This window comes from Anarrhichthys ocellatus, unplaced genomic scaffold (assembly GCF_004355925.1).
Source record: "Anarrhichthys ocellatus isolate YVR2014 unplaced genomic scaffold, GSC_Weel_1.0 scaffold12, whole genome shotgun sequence".
In the NCBI taxonomy this organism is placed as follows: Eukaryota; Metazoa; Chordata; class Actinopteri; order Perciformes; family Anarhichadidae; genus Anarrhichthys; species Anarrhichthys ocellatus.
The window spans coordinates 7,793,013-7,815,855 of NW_022280042.1; the positions used below are offsets into that span (position 1 = coordinate 7,793,013).

Genomic DNA, 22,843 nt, shown 5'->3' on the forward strand with positions numbered 1-22,843 from the left:
GATAATCCTATAAAACGTATATACATTAGGGCCATTGAAGGGAGTGGTATCCCGAGAAGAAACTTAGTCGTAAATGTACGAGAAAAGCTTCAATGTTCTCTGATATTGAAGTTGTAAATTGACAAGAATAAAAAAAAAAAAAAAACGGTTTTACTTTGCAAAGTTGCATCAAGCTGAGGATCGGGCGATAACTTTTGTGTGTCAGGAACTACAACGCAATATAAAACGTATTGCAAGGATATCACATGTTCCATACTGTTGCACCTCCACAATAACGCGCGTGTGGCACTCCCTGTTTACTGGTGGCGTCTGTCCAACTTTTGCAAAGTGAAGCAATCTGGTAACTTGACAAAAAAAACACAATTCTTCTGTTTTTTTCGATCAATTTGTAATTTGTTTTGTAAATTTACGACTTTAATCTCTGATAGTCTGAGTTTTTGTTCCCTAAACATTACCCCACTCCCTCAGGGTCCATGCTTTTTCTTTATTTTATTCCTCGAGAGGAAGGTCACTTTATCCCAATTTATCATTTAACTTTTTTCTCCTTTCTTTTATTTTTTCCATTTCCTGATTCCCCGATACCTTAGAAATGGCTGGCAATTTTAAAACGACATCCATCATCACGGTTTGCTGCGTTTGTCTCCCCCATCAGTGTGATAAACCCCGGATTTTACAGCCCGACACCTCCCGCAGCTACTGATCTGTGAAAGACTCCGAGGTTGCGTCTGAGCTCTCCTCTCTGCAGATGCTCTCACCTTCCCCCAACGAGCTAACAAGGCGGGCGGCACACTGCTCTCCGTGAGGGCTGGCGACAGAAGAACCAAAAAGGTTGGAATCTAAAAAAACGTTGCACTACCGACAGCAAATCTTAAAGAGCAAAACAAAAATCTTCATGTAACGGAAACCTCCCGGAACAAACTCCCCCTGTCAACAGAGAGACGCAGTCCGCATATAGAGGAAGCTGTTACACTGTCTATCCCTTCCTGCAAACTGCTCCGTCCTGGGTGCCACGTGTCGCTCTGCCGCATTACCCGGTTTATGGTTCAATTCAAGACAATCGGTACGCCGCGTCAAATAGCACAGCTCTGATAGAAGAGATGGAATTAATGTAACATTATAAGGCGTCTGTTGCTCCTGTGTGTGCATGAGTGCGTGAAGAAGTGAAATCCGGCATCATTATCGCAGGCTTATGTAATTCTAATCTTTCTCTGTTGCATGCTGTGCGAGTAGAATGCAGCTGGGGATGGAGGGGCTATTTTGGTCTGTGGACACAGCCGTTTCCTTCTCTGCCTCTCGACTGATCTCATCTTCCTCCTCATGAGCAAAAAGAATAAACATAGGTGGAAGTGCTCATCACGGGGAACGGGACATTAATGTGAACCACCTAACGTCTCTAAAGGCGCGTGTGTAGAAATGTGTTGAAGCAGTTGTTTGTTTGTCAGATTATTAGGAGGGGAAAGCATTCAGCAAGCCAATTGGTTTCTTCTATTATCAATTGAACTTTAAATGATCGATTTGGAAGCGAAGAGGCCGTGATCAATGCCCTAATGGTGGAAAGGCCAGTGTTCTCTGTCTCTGTGACGTAGGAGCACCGGCCCTCTCTCAGGCCTCGGCGGTCGGAGCGTCAGTGTGTCTGCGTGGATGTGGAAGAAGTCGGCACACGGCATGAAGATTTCAGATTTTTATGGTGAAAACATGCTGTGAAAACAAACAAAAAACAGGGGGAGCAAGGTAGAACACGTCCGTGTACACATGCGGACCAGAGAGAGAGTCCATCAAGGACAAATTTACATGACGGGAGGCTGCATATTTATTTTCATTGTACACATTTCCTGCGGGAAAATTGCCTTTCTTAATCAGTCAGAAAGGAAAGGAAAGAAAGAAAACACACGGCAGACTATTTTGCCAAGTTTGTGCTTTGATATTCTTACGAAGCCGAACACCACAGAGTCACAACGAGATTTCACTGATCAACACGGCGCGAGATCACAAACATGACACAGAGGGTCCTTTCAGGGTCTTTCACCGCGTTAAAAATTGGCCTTCCTTGTGTTTTTAATTTTTTTCAATTTTTCAGTTCTACTAATCGTGAGCTTTGAAGAACATTCAAGGCTAATGGGGAAAAAAATGAAATACAATTCACGACTGCATTGCCAAAAATTCCCATAAGAAAGGAAAAACCAAAAAAAAAAAATACAAAATGTTGCCATGACAAATACATCCATCATAAATAGTAAGACACCATTCGGCTGTCCGACATGAGAGCTATGAGGGCGGGAAGGTTTTTGGCAGATTCACAGCAGAGGAGAGTAAAGCGCAATGAGTCCAACAGCGATCAGTTAGTTCGGTGTCGTTTAGTTCCCGCGTCCTCACCACCTCACCACCTGGCTGCTGTAGTCCTCTGTGGTGGCTACCTCCTCCAGCTCCTTCATCTGCTCCTCTTCCTCCCCTCCTCCTCCTAGTCTCCACAGCTCCGCCAGATAGGTCCTGTGCAGCCGCTGCCTCTGCTGCCTCTCCTGCCACCTCCTCTCGCGCTCCTCCTGGTGCTGCCTCTGGCGGTTGTGCTGATAGCGCCGGAGGAACAGCTCCTTGGCGTACTCGTACAGCTCCACGTCGAGGGCGTTCAGGCCCTCGATGCGCCAGCGCACCTTCTCGCTGATGCCCACGCTGGCGGCGCGCGTGCTGTTGATCTGCGTGAAGGCCCGGATGAAGCGCAGGCCGAACGTCCGCTCGAACAAGTACTGCGTCTTGCGCTGGAACTCCGTCAGGCCGTAGAAGACCATGTTGCGCAGGTTGGCCTTGGCGCTGGCGAGCAGCACGCGGCCCCGCTCCAGCTCGCTCACCGACGACATGTTGTAGCAGCCCACCAGGCTGAGGTCGGCCAGCATGCGCACCTGCCGGTTGTTGGCGAGGTTGGAGGAGCAGCTCATGAAGTCCGCCAGGGGCACGCCGGTCCAGTCCTCGCCGCTGTAGCAGGCGGGGAGCTCGTCCTGGGTGGGCGGGCGGCCGTCACACATGTGGAGGGCGGTTTTCCAGGTGGCCCCTCGCTGCACGTGCTTCCACTCGCTGAGGTAGCGTGACACGGGGTCACGCAGCATGGTGATGTAGTAGAAATTCCTGCGGAGACAGGAAACGAGATACATAAGATGATGCGTCTAAGTAGCCGCCTACTTGTGCGCATCCGAAAAGACGACACCGCGTAGCTTACCGGTGTCGAATACTGTTTCCCCATCGATGTGCGTTTCCCCTCTCCTAAAACTAAACCAACCCTTATCCCTAAACCACAGAGGGATGCACCATCATTTTACCAGGAGGGAAACACTATTCAACAGGGGAACAGACTTCGACATAACACCGGCAGCCTGCAGCTGCACTTTGAGTAATGTTTTAAACTTTTTTCTTGGAGAGCCGATACACCCCTAGCATATACAGTGCACTGAGAGTGTGTGATTAGGGTTTAAATGAAAAACACCATCGATTGAGTCGGAGGTTGTTTGAGAAGGACATAGAAAGCAATGCAGACCTAGCAGGTATTGCATTTAATATCGTGCAGATGTGTAATTAATTTTGTTTTTCTCACTGCAGCGTGCCCCTGCCTTCCACTGGTAATGGCTTTTCCTTTCCCTCCACTCCGGCACCTTTCGTGTTCCTCTGATCTGCCATGAACAACACTTCAAAACAAATTGCCGTAACTCAGCTGTGAGGAAAAGAAAAAAACACCTTTTCAACCAACAAACACGGCTCTCTCTTATCTATTGAGTTCAGAGATGACCGGCGTAGCGGCGAGGTGACTAAAGGAGTCGGTGCCGGGGAAGAATTTCTGCTGTTTTCAAAGATAAAAGGGAAATTGAAAATGTTCGTCTTGTGCCGCCGTGACCTCACGATGTCAGACCCCGACCAGATATAAAGCCCCGATGAAAAAGCTGAACATTTTATTTCTTTCTTTCCTCAAGGCTGCGGTTTATTTCCTGGGAGCTTCAATTCAACGGTTAAATAAAGAATTCACATGCAAGGACGTTTTACAGCAATGCCGCTCTGGAAAATTCTCTTCTCAACCCTTTGTACAGGAGTGAACAGTTCCCCTTGTTCTCGTTCCTCTGTCTTCGACGACCTGTTAGCCCGCTGGTGTCCAACAGTATGTTGATAGTTGATAGTCTCGGTGGACTTAACCCTGTGTTTAGTCTTATTTAGTCTCTTAATAGACCATTCTTGCAAAAAAAGAGTGCCACGAATATAAAATAAGCAATTGCCGAGTTTACGGCCAACAAATTGCTAGGCTAACAGCAACGTCCAAAGGGACATCTAAGCTATAAGCAAAGCGTGGCGGACTGAAAACTGATCATGTCAATAACTATCCAAACCATAAACAACCACAGTCTACATGTTTCAGCTCACTGCACTGATTTGTAGAACAATTGGCAATTTGCGATGCTGAACTTGCAGCCTATTATCGTTATAATGCAGTGATTGCATATGGAAATTGGAAAAACAAAGCACTCTTTGTGAGAGATAATGGTTCTGTTCTCAATGCAGACATAACGGTCCTATTAGCTTCTGATTTGATTATTATGAGAAAAGACCCTTTGCAGAAATTCCTTTGTTTGACTCAAGAAAAAATGTTTTCTTTTACATTTTTAGCAAAGGATGAATTGAAACAATAAAAGGAAAGGATGTCGTGAAGCGTCACCGATGCCCATTAAAGGTACATCACGCAAACATGATACCTTCTGTTAAAACACATTGATCGCCATCAGTTAAGTCCCTTCGCTCTGAATCCGCTATGTATTCGATGTAAAGATGGGTGCTTTGACAATATGAGCAGCTGCGATTGTTTCGATTTGCTGAACTGAGAAATTAGATTGAGGGAGCAGTAGCCAGCGACCAGAGAGTGCACAGCTCAACAGCCTTAAAAGGTCCACGATTTAGCACTTATTGCCAGACGGCAGATGCCATCAATCAGGAGTGATATGTACTTAAGTGAGTGCATGATGATATCATGGCGGAACACACCCGCAGGCAGGCCCGCCACCCGGAGATAATGGCCATCCACAGTGGAACCTAAGTGAATTACCCTGCCATCTTTGCCGGGTTGAGCGGCCAGCGCTAGATGAATGGACACGCACACAAGCGCCTCTCAAAGCGGACCATTTGTTGTACTTCCTGGAAAGCGGCTCAGTCTTTTCCTCCTCCCCGTGCCTATCATCTATCCGTGCAGCTAACCGTGAGACAGCCCGGATCGATAAATATCCACGCAGCCCCGCCTCTCCGCGTCTGCGCTTTCATCGTGACCTATTGATAAAGAGCAGCAAATGTCAAAGCTCTCCTCTTACTCGTGTCAGGGACAGAAGCCGGGTTCAGATTGTGAAGGTCGGGAGTAATTACTCGTCAGCTGAGTGGCTGAGGGTTTCTCATGCAGGGAACAGGAAGTGGCACGAGCATTTGTTCCTTGATCCATCCCTTCTGATCCAGAAATGGGTTTCCAACAGAAACATCTCATCCAAAAATGTGACGTCTTCTTAAGACCTGTAATTGGGTTTTTTTTGTCTGACAGACAACATGCTGGAAACAACACCGACATATTATCACCTTTTTACACATCCAGCAGACACACAGCAACATTTATTTGAAGCCTTGTTTGTGCCAGTTTCTCAGCAGAATTACGGAAAAACTACCGGCCAGATTTTCATTAAACTTAGCGTAAGGGTGTAGTATGGGCCAAGGGCAAACCCATTAAAAGTTTTGAGCGGATGCATGAATTATTTTTCAATTGTATTAACACCCTTCGATAGGGCAGGGTTCGTAACCAAAAGTGACCCCCCCTTCATATTACACATTGATCTATTATTTATATAGAAATATGGATTACTGCAGCTTTAAATGTTCGGCGGACTGTTGCAGCAGCTTTAAATGTTCAGGTGCTTCTAAATGATTCAGTGTTCTTGTCAAATCCCTGCATATCCAAAGAAGAAACGGTGCTGAGACCATCTTTGCCTTCTGCCTATAGCTGTTCGTTGGTCGACTAGGTTATTTGATGACCTGAAAACAAGCCCTGTCCACCATCCGTCTCTCAAACATCATCTGCCATTCGCCCCGGTTTATTCCACGCCAGTGCCTAAGCTCTCTGCTTATGCCCTAAATGGCTTTCAAGTCTTTCACGCCTGAACGGGACAAAGTGGGAACACTTTCGATGTTTTCGGATTCCCTGATCGATCGCGCCCAAAATCTGATCTCTGGGAGGTTTGCGTGAACGCGCGAGACGCTGATTCTGCCACATAATGGCACAATCTCCGGCAACACACACCGCGTGCGATCATGCGTGGTTGTTCCAGAAGGTAAAGTTAAATCAGCTTCTCGCATTCTGCCACCGATCAATCCGACGCCTCGTTCATGACCTTCTCGCTGTGTGTCACCTTTCTCCATACAGCAGACCTGCAAACACTATTGATCGGGGCCTCTCTCCGTCTCTCTCCCCAATTGTCTCTCTCTCTCTCTCTCTCTCTCTCTCTCTCTCGCTCTCTAAATCACCATCAAACAGCTACAGAGGAAACTCGCAGCAAACGATCGATATCTGCCTTGTTAATTCACTCCCTACCATCAAGGACACAGTCAGGCTCATGATAAAAGCCTTGATGGAAACTATTTATGCCGCTGACGAAGCAGCCCATCTGTATCGACGGCAATCTTATTTAGTTAATCTTTATTTCAAGTTGTATATACATGTGTTTTCAAGTTGCTTTTCATCGCGGCGTGTCTGAAGAATGGCGTCGCTGCCGCAGCTCCGCCTCGCGTTGTTCCAATGGGCGCCATCGATGACGTATATCGCTCTGGATGCCGTTTCTATCGGTCGGGAGGAGAAGCCAGTTTGGAAACAAGCACAGGACTGCACGTCGACTCCACACCGAAGTCGGGGTGTTGATAACTCTCACAGACGGAGGTGTTTCTGTGCCCACAAGGGAACCCACAACCGTTGCGTTCACTATCTGAAGGAAATGATTTGTCGGATGCTCCTTTAGCGTGTGAAAATAACAGCTTCACGCACATTTCTTACGTCGAACAGAAGATAATTAATGCCATCAGCAGCTAAAAGAACACTGTAAAAATATCCTACATGTAATTTAATAGATTTATAAAACTATAAAATATGTGTATACATGAGATAAGAAAATGTGTTTAAAGCTGATCTGTATAATATTATTTTGTTGACAATGGATCAAATGACTGTGATGTAGAAGGTGTCGTTCACAGGGAATCATCACCAAACTCCCTTCATCTCTACGGAGCGTTTTAGCGTCTTTCAGCAGATTGTTTCTGTTTAACGGCTTTAATGTTTTGGTTCACTCTCACAGCTCTCCTACTGTCGTTTCCAGCTGTGGTGGCAAAGTCCAAACGGCAGACAAAGTTAGCAGGTAGCTGGTGAACATAAACGGGTATTTAGCTTTAGGAGTTGGTAGAAATAAAGCTAAAAGAGTGAATAGTGAACACTTCAAGTGAATGCTAATGTCGCTCTGTGTTAACTATGTGTTGACAGGAAATCAGTTAATGCCGGTTTTAACACTTTGAAAAAGAAGTTCCATTTATGTAAATGCAAGGGTTTTAACTGAGTCAATCTTCACGACTCATGATGGCAACATATCCTGTGCTTTCCTCACTGGTTTGAAATGGAAAGTGTTAGAAGGGGGATATGATTGTCACCAGCTCCACTGGTGTCAAAATGAAAACGCAATCCGTCAGTCCTCTCATCAAGGTGGGTCTTCAGTTAGGACGTCATTCACTCGTTCCCCTACCGTACCGGGGAGAAAGCCAGGTTCCAGTACATGGTGCAGAGTGATTGACGTCCGAACTGAAGGCCCGCCTTGATGAGAGGACTGACGGATTCCTTTTTATATTTCTGACACCAAAGGAGCGTGCTGACATGTAAATACAACAGACTGGGGAAGCTGTTTCGCTTAATGCATTTGAATATACAGGGTACTACCTTGAGAATTGAATGTCAAACAGCATTTTGATGCGGTCATAGAACGCAGAATAGATAGAAATATCTTCCTAGATTGTTTGCAGTGGCGTGTTGAATGAGCCTCTATACAGAGAGAACTTTAGCACTTTAGAACTTTAGCCCTTAGATTTAGTGGAAAATCAGATAAAATATCAGCCTGCTTCGATTTTTCAGCAAGGCCAACTTGACTGCGGGGGATTGGGCAATTACAGAGGAGCAGAAGTAACAAATGGAAAGAGCTATAAAACACAGCAGAGGGCCTCAAATTCCCCCCAAAAAGTGAACGAGGCTGGCAGTTGGATAAATGAAAGAGGGATGTCCGAGGGCACCGATTCAGGAACAGCAGGTCTGCGTGTTAAAGTGGATGCTATCAAGAGTGCTGCTGAATCTCATCATATCAGTCTCCAGAATAAGAGGTCAAGCGGGATTTTCACTCCTCTGATTCTCTCTCTCTCTCTCTGTTCTAATTTCATCTTTCTGTGCAAATTACGGGCAAAATGAACCCGGTCCCCATCTGCGACACAGCGGGATCACTGCCAGACAAGCCCATACACGCAAAAAACACTCTTTCCTTCAGGCCTAAATGATCTGTCAATAGCACAACCCCCTCATGTATCGGTGGGTAGAATCACCTGATAGATACATCTGTGCAGAGTGTGAGGAGAGAGGAGATGAGCAAGGAGACTGTGATCTTCATCGGTTGCAGATATGAGATGCTATTTTAGGCGATAAAGGAGAGGAAAAAAAAGCCCCAGGGAGGCTGATGTGGAGACGAGGGACCCGAGCGCGCTTCCGGAAACGCGAGGTGTCCAGGCAGGCGAGGGTGTGAAGATGTGGTTTTGCTGAAAACTAGGCGATAGACTCTGGGAGGGGCTGCAGCCGACATAAAGGAAACCCCGCAGAGTATTCAATGCGAAATCATCTTCTTCTAGGGGACAGAATCATCCATCTGTATTCCTGTAAAAACTTATTTCACGTAGCTGCATTTTTCCGGAGTTCCCAGAGGTTATTTGTTTGTATTTATTTGTTTTGAAGGCACCCACGACATGTGTAGTGTTCGTCCACGCACACTGCAACCTTCCGCGTGCAGCTTTAGCGTCTTAACCTTTCCTTGACATCTTAATCTTTGCAGCTTTGCGAGGTGTCAGCCAGTCCTTTTGGTCCATGTAGATATGGAAAGGATGAATGAGAGACTGCTCTGCAAAGGTCACATCTACCCACACAAACCACTGAGGGATTTCTGAAAGGCAAACCACTTTTTAAGCAATATGTGAAGGCCGCTTCCAACGCGGTGTTTGTATGTTTTCCTGCAGCATTTTGGCATCGAGTCTTCTTGAAAGCTTCTATCCTTCCTGTTATAATCGCTCTGTAAATGAAAGTTCATGCTGGATCCCGCTCGCCTACATAACATCAACAGCGATACGGATACTTAAACGACTCTGATGCAGTTCCCGTGCATATTGAAACAGTTTCGTTCCACGATGACTTACCAAAAAAAGTCTGATGGCACAAAATCAGCAGCCATGAGGCAGTTTGATGGATGGCACATAACGACCCGTTGAGCAGAGGCCTCCTCCCTCTGATGTTTTTTCTTCTCTTTTAACAAATGCACTGTTTTGTGAAAATAAATCTCCAATCCAGCCGACAGGTTTCCGTATAAATCTGGAGTTCTGGATTAATCCCCCCCCCCTATAATAAAACCTGTCTTCGACTGCCCCTAATCCCCCTAAGGAGTGTGGAGATTACCGAGATCCTCTGAATTTCTCACAAGAATACAACAAGCTGCTCTGAGGGGTTTGGTTTAAGAAACGACACACGAGTAACGTGATCCTTTATTTCACTATACAGTCATAAAACAATCAGAATTAAAAATCAAAGCTCTGTGATTAAAGCATTTTACAATGACACCTGTCCTATGAAGGACCACTTCCCTTACTTCAGCCTTTTTCCCCCCTCACAATAATTAGATATTTTATATTTGAGTTGGAGATACTAAGTCATAATTCTGAGAGGGTTTCTCGCAAAGTAATTTTGATTTTGTATATTATGAGTGAAGCAACGATATTTTGACAGCAATCAATCGTCGACGTGACAAAACGAAGGAAACCAGATGCACCTTATTTTACTAAATACTACAAAATGTTTCCGCATGGGAACATTGTGGTAATTACTAGCAGGATGTGTGTATAACTTTCAACAAACGCTGTGAACAGAACATTAAAATCCACCAGTGTTGGCAGAGCAAGGTTTAAGAAATCATTATCAGTTCATTATTGAATTCACACTCGAGTACAGACATGTCTTGGCAGTTAGAAAGCGAAACAAATTGATGATTACCCCAGGCTCGCTGTTTCCCCCTGCGTCCAGTCGTCCTTGTAAGCTAACCAGCTGCTAACTGTAGCTTCATATTTAGCGTCAGTCTTCTCGTCAAACGCTCTATAAGAAAGTAAATAGCTCTCAATTTAAGGGTATAATAAGCTTTAGCTTTAAATTCAAATAGACTAATACTGTACATCTACAGATAAAGCTAATAAACCTGAAGACAAACCAATTTTAAAGGGTCCATACATCCCACGGGTTTGATATTTTTGAGGTGGTATTTTTAACTCGGCTAGACGTCATCGACGATATGCTGAGTCATGAGTGTGAATAGACAAACTGTAACGCTCACGAATGAGCTCACGTCGCGTCTATACCTCGTTAGCAGACATTTGACGTCATTGCCTTGGCCTCCTCACACAGAGGTAAGCCAGTGTTGTGTAAGGATAGGAAGCGTTGACGAAAACTACAAATAAATGGTACCTGAAGAGACTTTCATACTTTATCGGCCCACATCACAGCTCCCAAAAGACCCTTACGTTCACCCTTTGCCAAAAATATACCTCTGGTGTCAGGTACTGTACTACCTTTCCACCCACAAGAAGTGACGAATCAGAACTTCAGTGAAAAGCAGACTGTCTGCTTAAATGTACAGAATCCAACATGCCAGTATAAGAACTTCTGCCTCTTTTTTGTTTGCTTAAAGTGAGACGAGGTAACTTTTTTGGCAACAAGCAACATTTATGGGAAAATACTGTTTAGCCTTTAGCTAACAGTAGCACATGTGGAGCATTACACACTGTAGTGTCAGTCATACAGGAATATTCATCTTAGGTTTGCTAACACTAGCTAACATTAGGTGCCATGACATTGCTCCGATGGCCCGAATAGTCCGAAAAATGGCCCGTTGTTCCGAAGGCTCGTCTCTCTAAAAATCCACACGCTCCCTGCAACAACCGATCTTACTCCTCATGCCAACGAAGGTAATGCCAATCGGAGGCAGAGTAGGGCAAGTCATGCCTTCGCCATAGCAGGAAAAACTAATTGTGACGGTCTGCATGATAATTAACCACGTGCTTCTGTTTGTTGCATGGAGACTATGCATTTTCGGAACAATGGGCGTTTGCTTTCGGGATAACAGGCTGTCGGACACATTTTTCAGACTTTTGGGGTTACGGAACAATGGGCCGTCGGAAACAACGGGTAGTCCCTAACATTTAACCACCTTACCAGACCAAGTAAAGCCGTAGCAGCAAAACCCCTGAGTGGTTTGAATTGAGCAAAGGTTGCGTTTTACTGACTGCCTGTGAACGCAACTTTTCATTAGCTAGAGGAAAAATGTGCTATTTCATCCTTAAGAGGTTCTATAGTCTCACTTTTTAAGGCACCGCAGATCCACTGGGAGCAGTTTGAGTGACTTCTGGCAACTGAAGGTCACTATTTTTTTTTGTCAATCAGCGTTCTTGTCACGCTGAGTTTTTAGAACAATGCGTGGCTGTCAGCAGCTTGAATTAACTTCACGTGTAAGCCTCGAGACTGACACTGTAGTCAAAAGCAACATTGACAGTAAAAGGGCAGCGCTACGCCTCAAGCGTTTTCAAGGAATGCTCTCCGTTTCAAGCTGAACACATTTTCTCAGTAATATACATCCCTCTCTGAAATCTCTGCGCATAGCTCTCTTTGGTTGAGGATTTAAACCGACTCACTGCGACTGTAAGGGAAGATTAATGTCAAAAACTTGAAACCGGATGTTTTTCCAAGAATTTCAGTAAAACATGGTTTAGCATTAGGAACCTAAAAACCCCATATCTTAAAAACTGCATTTAGATAAAATCATCTCTCTCACCATCCCTTTTTGAGTACTAAACCTCGTCAACTTCCTGCATATTTGAATGCCTTTAGTGTCATTATCACCAGCAATCGAGTGCCATTACAAAACGAATAGCTAAAACCACCTTAACTGTGAACTAATTAGACTCTGGCTGATCCGCCTGCCGGCCAGTCTGCGTTCTTTGCTCTAATCTGGAATAATGAGGTCAGTAATGAGGTTACGCTCTCTGACAAGCTCAGTGTGAGGCCGGCTGCCGTGGACGAACGGGGCAGCAGGGCGATAGAAGCGCGTCTGGTCCGCGCGGCATTTTCGTAGCCCGCTGCGTTGCGAAAGCTGCTGCAACTTCCTGCTGCGAGCAAAGCCCTGCAGGATCCCCTGACCAGAACCCACTCGAACCGACCACGTGGTACTCGCTGAAGTTTGCGTATTAGGAGGGAAATTGCCAGACAGTGGGAGGGCAGATGGATAGATGAAGTGAATGAATAAAGGAAGGAAGGAGCGAACAAAAGAAAAACCCTACAGGAGGCGAGGTTATAAGTCTCAGTGTGGTTCTCCTTTATAAATGTGCAAGAGCTAAGTACAACCAATTGATCTGATTTGATGTGTTTCAATGCCCACTAGTTCCCATAATGAATCACTCGCTGAGCTTTAAGAAAACTAGAGCCGGTAGCCATACCAACCCGTCTGGTGACCATACCAGAGGGTCACAACATAATTCTCACCGGTCCTGAGAGAATTAATGTGGTACGAAATAATAAAACCCAAAGTTCTAATTATAGTAAAGATATTTGGACATGGTTAGAGGTATGCTTTTTGCTGAAACATAGGTTAATGTACCTCTTTATGCCTCCATTTAAATGATTCATGTAGTTACCTGAGTAGCCTTGAGTCAGGTGTGGGCGTCATCCATTCCCCCGATGTTTGACCCCTGACCGTCTGCGCTCCCGTCGCTATATACGACTTGCATAAGACGAGAGTCATCCTTCAGAGCATGCCATTACTGATCCGGATTGTGTTTCGCAATCCGACTAGGAAAGAATGTTCTGAGTGCTTTTATAAAATACATCAGCCTGGAAAACTAAATGATTATGTCTGGACTTCTGGTACCGAGTACAGTAGAAAGCAATGGGGATTATACATGCATATATATGTCAATATATAATGGAAAAACAACTAATCTATCTTAACTTCTCCTATAAGAAAAGGCTGAAACACACGCAAATCTACCGAAGCGGAGTGATCTTACAGAATGGATCAGAGCTGCATTATATGTTGCATTAAGCGGAGCAGTAACATGCCGTGGCACAAACTCCTCCATCACTGAGCGGCGTCATCGCCCAAAGCGACATGACGAGGACCTTTCAGCTCCGACCCGAACCGCGGCATGAAACCCGGCGGGCAACACGGAATAAAAGCTCTGCGTAGTCCCCGTCCAGCCGTTTGAATGTGAAGCGACAGGAGGGCTCCGCTTAATTCCACCGTCTTATTATTTTCCACGCCCATTCCGATGGCCCCCTGATATTTTCATACGTCTGGATTTTCGCTGGTGTGTGGGCGGAAAAATCAAGCAGGCAGTGCCTCCGGGAAATGAGGAGCTAATGTGACAGATTTGCGGCTGCTGATGAGTTGTGACTCACAACCCGTTCGACATAAATCACGGGTATAGAGTGAGTGATGACTCATGGTGCGTTTGGCTCAAATTTGATACCTTCCTCTCTCTATCTATCTATATATATACATGCATCTGGTCATATGTGATAACTGTGCACACAAGACTTCACTGTAATAACAAGGAATTTACAGCGAAAGTAATAGAACGAGTGACGTAACTTACTACTTTTGTTACCTAGTAACAAGTATAGTAATATGAGCGTTTAAAAGAGTAAAAAGCTATTACACTTCCTGAGTAACTTGCCCAACATTGATCCTGAGCAGCACAGTTAATTAAAGAAACATGCACGTTCCAACATCTTAACCGGTGCCTTTGAACGCAGCGGATACAAGATGTGTTCTCTCAGTGGCTGGATGCCGGATCCCTCAAAGCTCCTCGGGAGCCGCGTTGACCTCTGACCTCTCTCTGACTCCCGAGTGGAAACGAGGCCCTCTAACAAACGCAGCCGACTCGCGTCTCTGCGATGTGCGGCGACGGTAATGCGTGCGGATTGTTTGATTGTATTGAGCTGACAAGTGTTGACTGGAGTGTTGTTGACTCGCTCGTAGTGCTGATATGGCCCTGAGGCGCCTCGTCAAAACTATTTAAAAAGGGTTAAAGTAAGTCTGATGGCAGCCACTGAGGACAGTTAAAGGATTGGAAGGGTTCTTGAAGTTGCCGTCCTCCCCCCCTCCCTCCTCCCCCCTTTAACCCTAACATATGGAGATTTGCTCTCTAGGCCAACTGCACGGCAAATTGGCTTCAACGCGCGGACGGCACACCTCAGAGGACCCTGTCCTTCTTAAGTGATTTACTCCGTTAAGCTTGGCTGTATTGGTTCTGTAATTACAGCACACATTGACACAGACCTTCAGTGTGTGTGTGTGTGGGGGGGGGGACACAGCGGACAAAGAAAGCCGAAAGCCGGAGAGAAATCGGTTACCGCGGAAAAAAATCCGGTTACCTTTTGACTTAGAGCCTCGAGGTGAGCAGAAGAAGCTTAACAGCTCGCTCTAATCTACCGACGGAACGCCTCTCGTGTTGGTGCCGCTCACAGCCCATCAGGGACATTGTCATCCATTCATTTTCTGTTAATTGATTAATCAATTAATCGACTGATCATTTCAATTACTCTCTGGATTCTGTGTTAGTGCGCTCTCATAACTCATTAGTCTTTTGTGAGTGAATACTGCTCAGTAGTTTTGTACGCACTTGAGAGAGTGAATGAGTGTAGTTGAATGAGTGAGGGAGTGAATATGTGAGTGAATAAATGAAGGAGTGAATAAGTGTGAGTGAGTGAATAAATGAAGGCATGCATAATGGTAATTGAGTTAGTGAATAAATGAAGGAGTGAATAAGCGTGAGGGAGTGAATAGGTGTGAGGGAATGGGTGAGTAGGTGAGGGAGTGAACAAGTGAGTGACTAAGTGGGAGTGAATGACCTAATATTAAATATTGGACAGATGATCTTTGAGTGTGAATAGAAATGAGTGAGTAGTGAATGAACAGCCTTAAAACTGAGTAAATGAGAGGATCTCCTCGTGAGCATATGAATGAGTGAATGAGCTAATGAGTCGAGTCAATTAATTTTATTCGATTATTAATGAACGAGTGGCCGCCCACGTACTGACCACACCTGTCCTGCAGGTCGCCCCTCACCTTTTGTTCTTTTGGGCGCTCTTCTTGTCCCGCTTGTTCATCACCACGGGCACGCAGCTCGTGAGCTCGGTCCAGTCCGCGTGCAGCCCGCAGCTCCAGCCCGTGGAGAACCGGGAGAAGAGCCACGACTCGGCTCTGCCGGGCCGGTGGCAGGTGCACTTCCTCTGGCCGGGCATGCAGTCGCAGGGCTGCTCCAGCTGGATGTTTTTCACCAGGTGCCGCCCGAACGTCGTGCCGCCGGTCTTCTGAATGTGGAGGAACACCATCACGTCGTCGCCCCGGATGTTGAAGTCGACGTGCCTGTCCAGGTCCCGCGCCGTGAAGTTAAATTTGGACGTGATTTTGGAGGGCAGGTCCTCGTCCAACTCCGGCTCCGTGTAAACTAACTCGAACCCCGACGAGTACCGCTGGTAGAGCCCTTTGTCGGCACTTCTAAAGTAGCATGTGTTGCTGTCCGCCGGGCACACGTACTGGTAGCCGATCATCAGGAAGAGCACCGCCGCAATGGGGATGAAGATGAGTCTATTGAACTTCTCCTCCATGGTGGGAAACTGTGAATCACGGTAACGTGATGTCCCCTCGTCTCATCCTGCCGCCTCACTTTAAACTACTCCTATCAGTTAAAAAAAGCTGCAGTTTAAGCCACGCGCAAGAGTGATTTCCTGCGGGGCAGCTTTGACTGGCCTCGTCCCGCACGAGGACGGGTCCACTTCTCAAACTTGAAGCTGTCGCACTGTACGCATTCAGTTAAAGGCTATTTCCTAAAACATTCAGGCATCATTTTTTCATTAAAAATGTCAAACTGGTGGCGTTGCTCGCGTGCAAATGACACATTTTTATTAAAGAGCGAAACGGCACATCCCCGCGCGAGGAGCGTTCGGGCTCGGCTGTCCTGCCAGAGCCGACTGCTGATCGGTATCTGAGCCAGGAGCACCACGCGACAGGTTAGACGAAATACACACGGTCACTTCCGGTCAATGCTTTCAAAATAAGATCTCTACCAACCTATTGCGGCATTTAACTGCTTTAAATAGGATTAGGGCGAGCTCTAATTAGACGAGCTTTATTCAATTCGGTTCAATCGGAAAGAAGATCACGCATGTCAACAACCATCAACTTAAAATAAATGGAATCTCTAAAAGCAGTAAATCACAACGATTTATTTACAGCCCCCGGTGAACATATCCGTGTTGACCACTAATCACCTAATTAAATCAATTTATTATACCTACTTTATTTTTGTCACAAAATAAAAATACCCAATTTGGTTTCAATGCTTCTTTTAACGTGACACCATTATTCTAGTCCTGCATGAAAAAAGGCAGAGCCAACACAAGTCTTAATAATCAACCCAGAACCCCTTATTGTTAGGTCTTGCATGATATGAAGGTGCTTGAATGTCATTGCTTCTCCAGTGTCTATCCCTAAATTATACTTGCTATAGGCATGCACATCACCCCGTTAACCAGAGAGGAGAACTTACCAAAATCAGCTGGGAGTTGAAATAACCCTTTCGCGCAGAGGCTTGCTTTTATTTTGAAGACGGACAAATAAAACTAATTTCCGTTGTTGTTGTGGCAGGCTTGACTCTACATCTGCGCCAGTCATCTGTCCCGGCTGCCGAGCCGGTGACGCAACCGCATCTCTAATCACACTGGCAGTTTGAGCGGCCTGGAACGACTGCTGGCGGAAAAATCACTAATTCCGATAATATCGGAAACGTATGGGAGTTAAAGCGGAAATGATATAAAACGTGATTTTGAAGGGATGTTTTGCTTTTCTTTTTATTGTATTATTAAATTCTTATTCGCCACATGTGCGCCTTTGATATTACACAGTGGACTTACCCACAGTATCAAACAGCGGTGTGTTTTTATTCCATATGGTGTTATTTTAATAATGACTAATAAAAGCGCTCGGGTCCTTTCTACACAATATTGTATCTGCTGAGCGCCAGCTCACGAGGTATGTCTTTAATACCTCAATATATATGTGTGTTAGATTATTGTAAGTGGGGCTCCGCGGTGTGAAAAACATCACTTCTGTTATTGCAGTCACCGTGCGGCCGACAGGAACGAGTTAAATCCTCAGGCGAGCGCGGCGAGTCATTTCAGCACCATGGACAGTTTCCAACATGTCAAGTCAATAATTGGCATCGTGTGTGTGTGTGTGTGTGTGTGTGTGTGTGCGCGCGCCTTCCATTCCGTCATCATCCCACATAGGTTTTCCTATGGGCACCGACGGAATCAAACACGTGACGCAGTTGAATCCACAGTTCTGTATGTCCACCGCAGACTCGGACTAAAGGCATGTCAGCCCCTCTGGTAATGGATTTCCTGTAAGCCCATGATCAAAAGCTTTTGTCATTTTATTTTTTGTTTGCCTTAAACGCCCTCCATCAAGGGATTTAACCAGCATGCACTCTGATGCGTATATTCTTTTCAATCCCCTCCCTGCACTTTGCCCCCTTGCTTATAGACATTGACTTAATCTGCATGCGAGTTCAGCCTGTGGCTCACCTCTCTTTGTGTCTCAGAGGAGTCCCCCATCCCTCAGAATCTGTAAGTGTCAGCACAATACACATATCTCATTCTCTAAAAGGTCATGCAGAAGGGAACTGCTGGACATTAGGTTGTTTTTTTTGCCTCAGTGATAATAACATCCAGTGTCAGCATGCTCTTTACCTGTAAGGCCTGCTCCAGATACACGATATCATACAGTCCTGGTTTTTGCAAAAGAAACCTTTTCTATCGACAAATGGCATGCTGATTAAAATCCGTGCAGGAATCCTGATGGGGGGGGGGGTCTGCATTAATGTCTTGTGCAGTGGAGCGAGACTTTTGTTGTTCTGGCTGTGCAGCTGGGATATTTACGAGGTCCCAGACGCTCACTCGACACAAGCCTTATGAGAAACGACCCCGGTAAAGTGCTGATTCAGCCGGCTGCTGCAGTGTACTATACGGCTCCCGATAATGGAACTGAAGCTTCCTGGAAATTATGATTGGATTGGTTTTGGATTTCTGTGTGTTTGTTTTTTTATTTACAGCGATCTGATGCAGATGTGCATGTCATTTTACTATTTTCTGGAATGAGTATTGCTTTTTAAAATGATGTGGAGGGAAGCTCACATGTTGGACCTCTGGAGAGCTGAATGTTTCTGGGTGTTTCTCGCAAATGAGCATCCCGAGACGCTATTAAGGAAAGCAAATGGAGGGAGGGGGAGGGGGGGGGGACATTTAAAGAGAAAAAAAGAAAAGAAAGAAGCGTGAGGTTCCACAGCTGCTTGTTGCACAGAATGAAAAATGATCCCCAAAAACCAACAGCCTCAAGATAGATCTGCCTCTTGCTGCAAGTCCTCCAGGTCATAGAGTGGAATATAAATGAGGATAAACACGCACAAAGTGTGGAAGATGATACAAAATGAATCATGTTAACAATGCATTACACTTACGTGCTTAAATGTGACAAAACTCTGCAGGCTATAATCTGCTCACATCATCATTATCAGATCTACAGGTGGAGGCTGAGCGCGTGTGAAAATGAAGCCTTTAGGCATGCAGATGTGCTCCGCACAAGCTGTCGTATCTGCAGAGTGTGCAGATGGTGGCGCGTGCTGTCATGGTGACGGCGGCTCCTTCGTCCACCCCTGCCTCGTCCGCCTCCTGCTCTTCTGTGTTTTCCGTGAGCCAACTGTCCTGTCAGAGTCCTGTCACGCCTCACCTGCCCACTACACTCCCATTGATCACCTGACCGTCACCTGACTGCTCGCCCTGCTTCCTCGCCACCTCATTAGTCCCCGCGCATACCCTTGTGTTGTCCTGGGGTCATTTTTGACCCCAGGACAACACAAAATATTCTAAATAAATGAGACATCATATTTTTGGTTTAATATTGAATGACTTTTCCTAATTTAATGGGGACAACTGGGTAAACACAAACTCAACATGTTGATATGTAAAGTTATATGTAAAGCCATTAAAACACCCAAAAAATATCTCTTTCAAATTTTAGGTCAATCAGTGAGATTTGATGGTGATCTGCATATTTCTCCATAGTCCCGTAACAGGGATTCTGGATGTATACGGGTTTGGGTGTCGGGGGGGGGGGTTGTTTTATTTAAAGGGCTATTTAGGTAGTCAACAAAAAACTAAGTACCTGACACATAAACTTGTGGAGCAATTTTAATTACAATAATGTTCTGCAGGTTCAAATTGCTGGGGTCAAAAATGACCCCAGGATAACAGGTGTTAGTAAATTTGAAGGTAACAGGAGGGTTAAATGTTGCAGAAATGAATGTTGACATGTTTTATATGTCAGGTAATGACTTGGAATAAAGTTGACTAAGGAGTTGAAACACAGAGGTGGGTGATAATTCATACTGTATGCTTTATAACCAGTCAAACCCGACGGGGTCATTTTTGACCCCAGAGGACAACAGGTGTGATTATGTGCTGCCATTAGAAAAATTCAAATGATTCAAGAACAGCATCCTCACTAAACTTTGATATGTACCTCTCTGTGATCAGTCAAATAGTAAAAAATAATATAAAGTCAAAATAATTCATTGTTTCATTGTATTTTCACTCAAAAACAGGGTATACTTTTATGTAAACAAGGTCTATTGGCCCTAAATTCCAAAATGAAGGGAACGATTTGTGGTAATGTGTTGGACTGAAGTAAGACTAAAGGTGTAAAACAGAATTGATTGACAATTTATACTATATGCTTTAAAAACAGTCAAACCAGGTGGGGTCATTTTTGACCCCAGAGGACAACAGGTGTATGGCAGTCGGGAGGACAACACAAGGGTTTTAATGGGCAGATCACCTGCTGTGGTTTGTCAGGTGCCGCTGCAGTTTTTCTGGCTAATTTCCTCTGTGTGTGTGTGTGTGTGTGTGTGTGTGTGTGTGGGGTCCACCTTCTGTCAGATAGTTTGCTGGCTGCCGCTGGGGTTTGTTTGTCTGTGATGACTGACAAGCTGTTGCTGATTATGACCATGGAGTCTGCTTATCGGGAACTACTTTCAGTGGCACCAGACAGTAGCAGCAAACTATCCGGCGATGTGAGTTTGGATTGGTTGAATTGGCCATGAAGAAGAAATGTTCTTTGCAAAATTTCATACAGTAGTTAGATAATTAATAAAGAAAAGGCCCTAACGAGGCTAAGAGTCAACAACCATGCTAGCACCCCTGTGAGGCTTCCACAGGTTAGTTAAGAGATGGCTGTCAGTAGTCACTTTTCAGTTCTATCTCATTAAACGAGTGTTTATCCAGCTGTTCTCTCTCATATTCACAGAGAAGTTCTGTACCTTTTATTGACCTCCATCTGATAATCCATTCAAACGTAACGTCAAAGCAGACATGAACTCCATTTGCTCCATTTGCTCCGCACTATCGGTAGAAATGTACTTTCTTTATTTGCAGGATTGAATGCTTCGGGTTGTAAATCGTATTATTAGATGCCGTAGAGCGTCTTTGGTTTCAGTGAAGCCGATAACTCTGGCCGTTTGCCTCGGCTGCATGTGGCGCGAGTGACTGAAGATTTGTGAACTCTCCGCCACGGGGATCCAACCAGCAGGCCTGTGGACCCGCACTGTGGAGACGGCACCACGCCAACATGTTTCGGGGCCCCCACCACAGCCACCATCCAAAACGCTTAATCAAAAGGGTCACTCTCTCCACTTGGGCCCGCATGAAAAGGAAGCTGTCGGCCCGTGCTGTGCAGCTCGGCAGAGGATAACCCACATTTGTCTGCACTCCACTACAGTGCGAGGACATCGGAGACGAGGCCTGCGATACAATCTGCATTTTCTAGCAGGTAATTGAAGCTTTGGGGGTTGATGGTGATGTGTCTTGCCGCGGCCCGATCAGCTTCCCTGTCCTTACCATCAGAACTGATAGATGTTTATTGTCCCCTCGAAACAGGGCATGCATGTCCCTTCCAGCAGATGTTGATTGAAGCCGCTGAATGAATGTCGGAGGGGAAATTACTGTAATTTCCTCTCGTCAAGCTTTATTGCAGCATGTACCCCAATGTTAAGGTCACCTTTTTCTGGCTGCACTGATTCATTTAGACACTGCCGTGGAATTTCATTGCCAAACATAGCACACTTATGTCTCTTTCAATCCTACTTTTGAGTATGCCTCTTTCCTTGTGTCAAATTACGGAAACCAATTTCACACTTTTCCTTCAGATCGTAGTGTAATGAGAGTCAAACCCTGGTGTTTGACTCTCATTGCACCAGTCTATCAAACCTGCACTGAAACCACTATTGTATGTTTCTTTAGGTTGGAGTCCACCTGATAACAAATATTACCATTTGCAGCCAGGAGTGCGGCAGCTTTGAGGGGGAAAGTGGAACTAATGACACATTTCCTTTTGTATTGCACGGCTTTACTCAACTCGCTCTTTCTTTGGTTTTCCATTAGCAAAAGTTTTGAATAATACCTGCTACCCGGTGCTTTTGTTTCTTGTTCCACCTCAGTCGAGGTTCCAAGCGAGCTGAGCAGATACTAGAAGGTGGAGTTAAAACACTGCAGGCCACTGACCAGTGGATGGATTGATTGAAAGAGATTCATTGCTCACTAATACATGTTACACAGGCGGATTCAGGAAGAGGCTTTAATGCTGATTGTCCCAAGGACAGAACAAATATACTGCGAACTGAGATTCAATGCGGCGATTAAGGGAATAAACAAGTAAAATAATCAGATTTAAAAAGGAATAACAAGACGTTAAAGGGCAAGAACTGTCTAAACCTCGCCGGTAAATATCTTTTAATTAACATTTCTTCATTCTTGAGCAAACATTTCAAACACATTTCTCAGACTGAGCGATGCACAATGTTCAAAGTGAAACGCTGAATTTTAAATGTGATTATCGATGTGCGTGAACTTGAGTTTTAATCAAGGCAGAGAGAAAAACCTATGCGGAATATTTGACAGTTGCCGAGGCTTTCTTAGTTTTTTATCTTCCTGCCTTTGGTAACGTGTTCAGTACCTCTCCAGTGACGCTCATATCCACCAAAGCACTCATGTAATGCTGGATCAAAAGGTTTAATTAGGTCAATGTGTTCTGAAGCTGTCTGTGGATGGTGTTTCTCTCTTTGAACCTAATTGTGTCAGAAGACGTTTCTATCTTTTGAAAGCCCAATATGTGACTGTATGATGATTTCTTTTTTGGGGGGGGGAGAGAGTGTGCGTGTTTGTTTACACCGTGACTTTATAGAGCCACTGTTTCTTATTCTGACATTCACAACCTGGATTTGATCTACTCACTGTGAAAGGGGCACGTGTACATCTCATTTTGCCGTCAAAGTTAAATATATTCATTTCAATTTCTTTGAAGAGTGTTTAAGCACGATTTCGGCCATCACGCATTCCAGGCACGCT

The 22,843-nt window shown here is 45.2% G+C and overlaps 1 protein-coding gene across 1 annotated transcript; it reads right to left on the reverse strand.

Annotated features, from left to right (window-relative positions):
• Positions 1-1,649: 1,649 nt before the first annotated feature.
• Positions 1,650-16,352, reverse strand: LOC116386254 (heparan-sulfate 6-O-sulfotransferase 3-B-like). The gene is made up of 2 exons (XM_031852321.1): positions 15,453-16,352; positions 1,650-3,117 (listed from the first exon to the last, which is right to left on the reverse strand). The coding sequence occupies exons 1-2, from the start codon at positions 15,992-15,994 to the stop codon at positions 2,370-2,372; spliced, it is 1,290 nt and encodes a 429-aa protein (XP_031708181.1). The 5' UTR covers positions 15,995-16,352; the 3' UTR covers positions 1,650-2,369.
• Between the last annotated feature and the right edge of the window lie 6,491 nt (positions 16,353-22,843).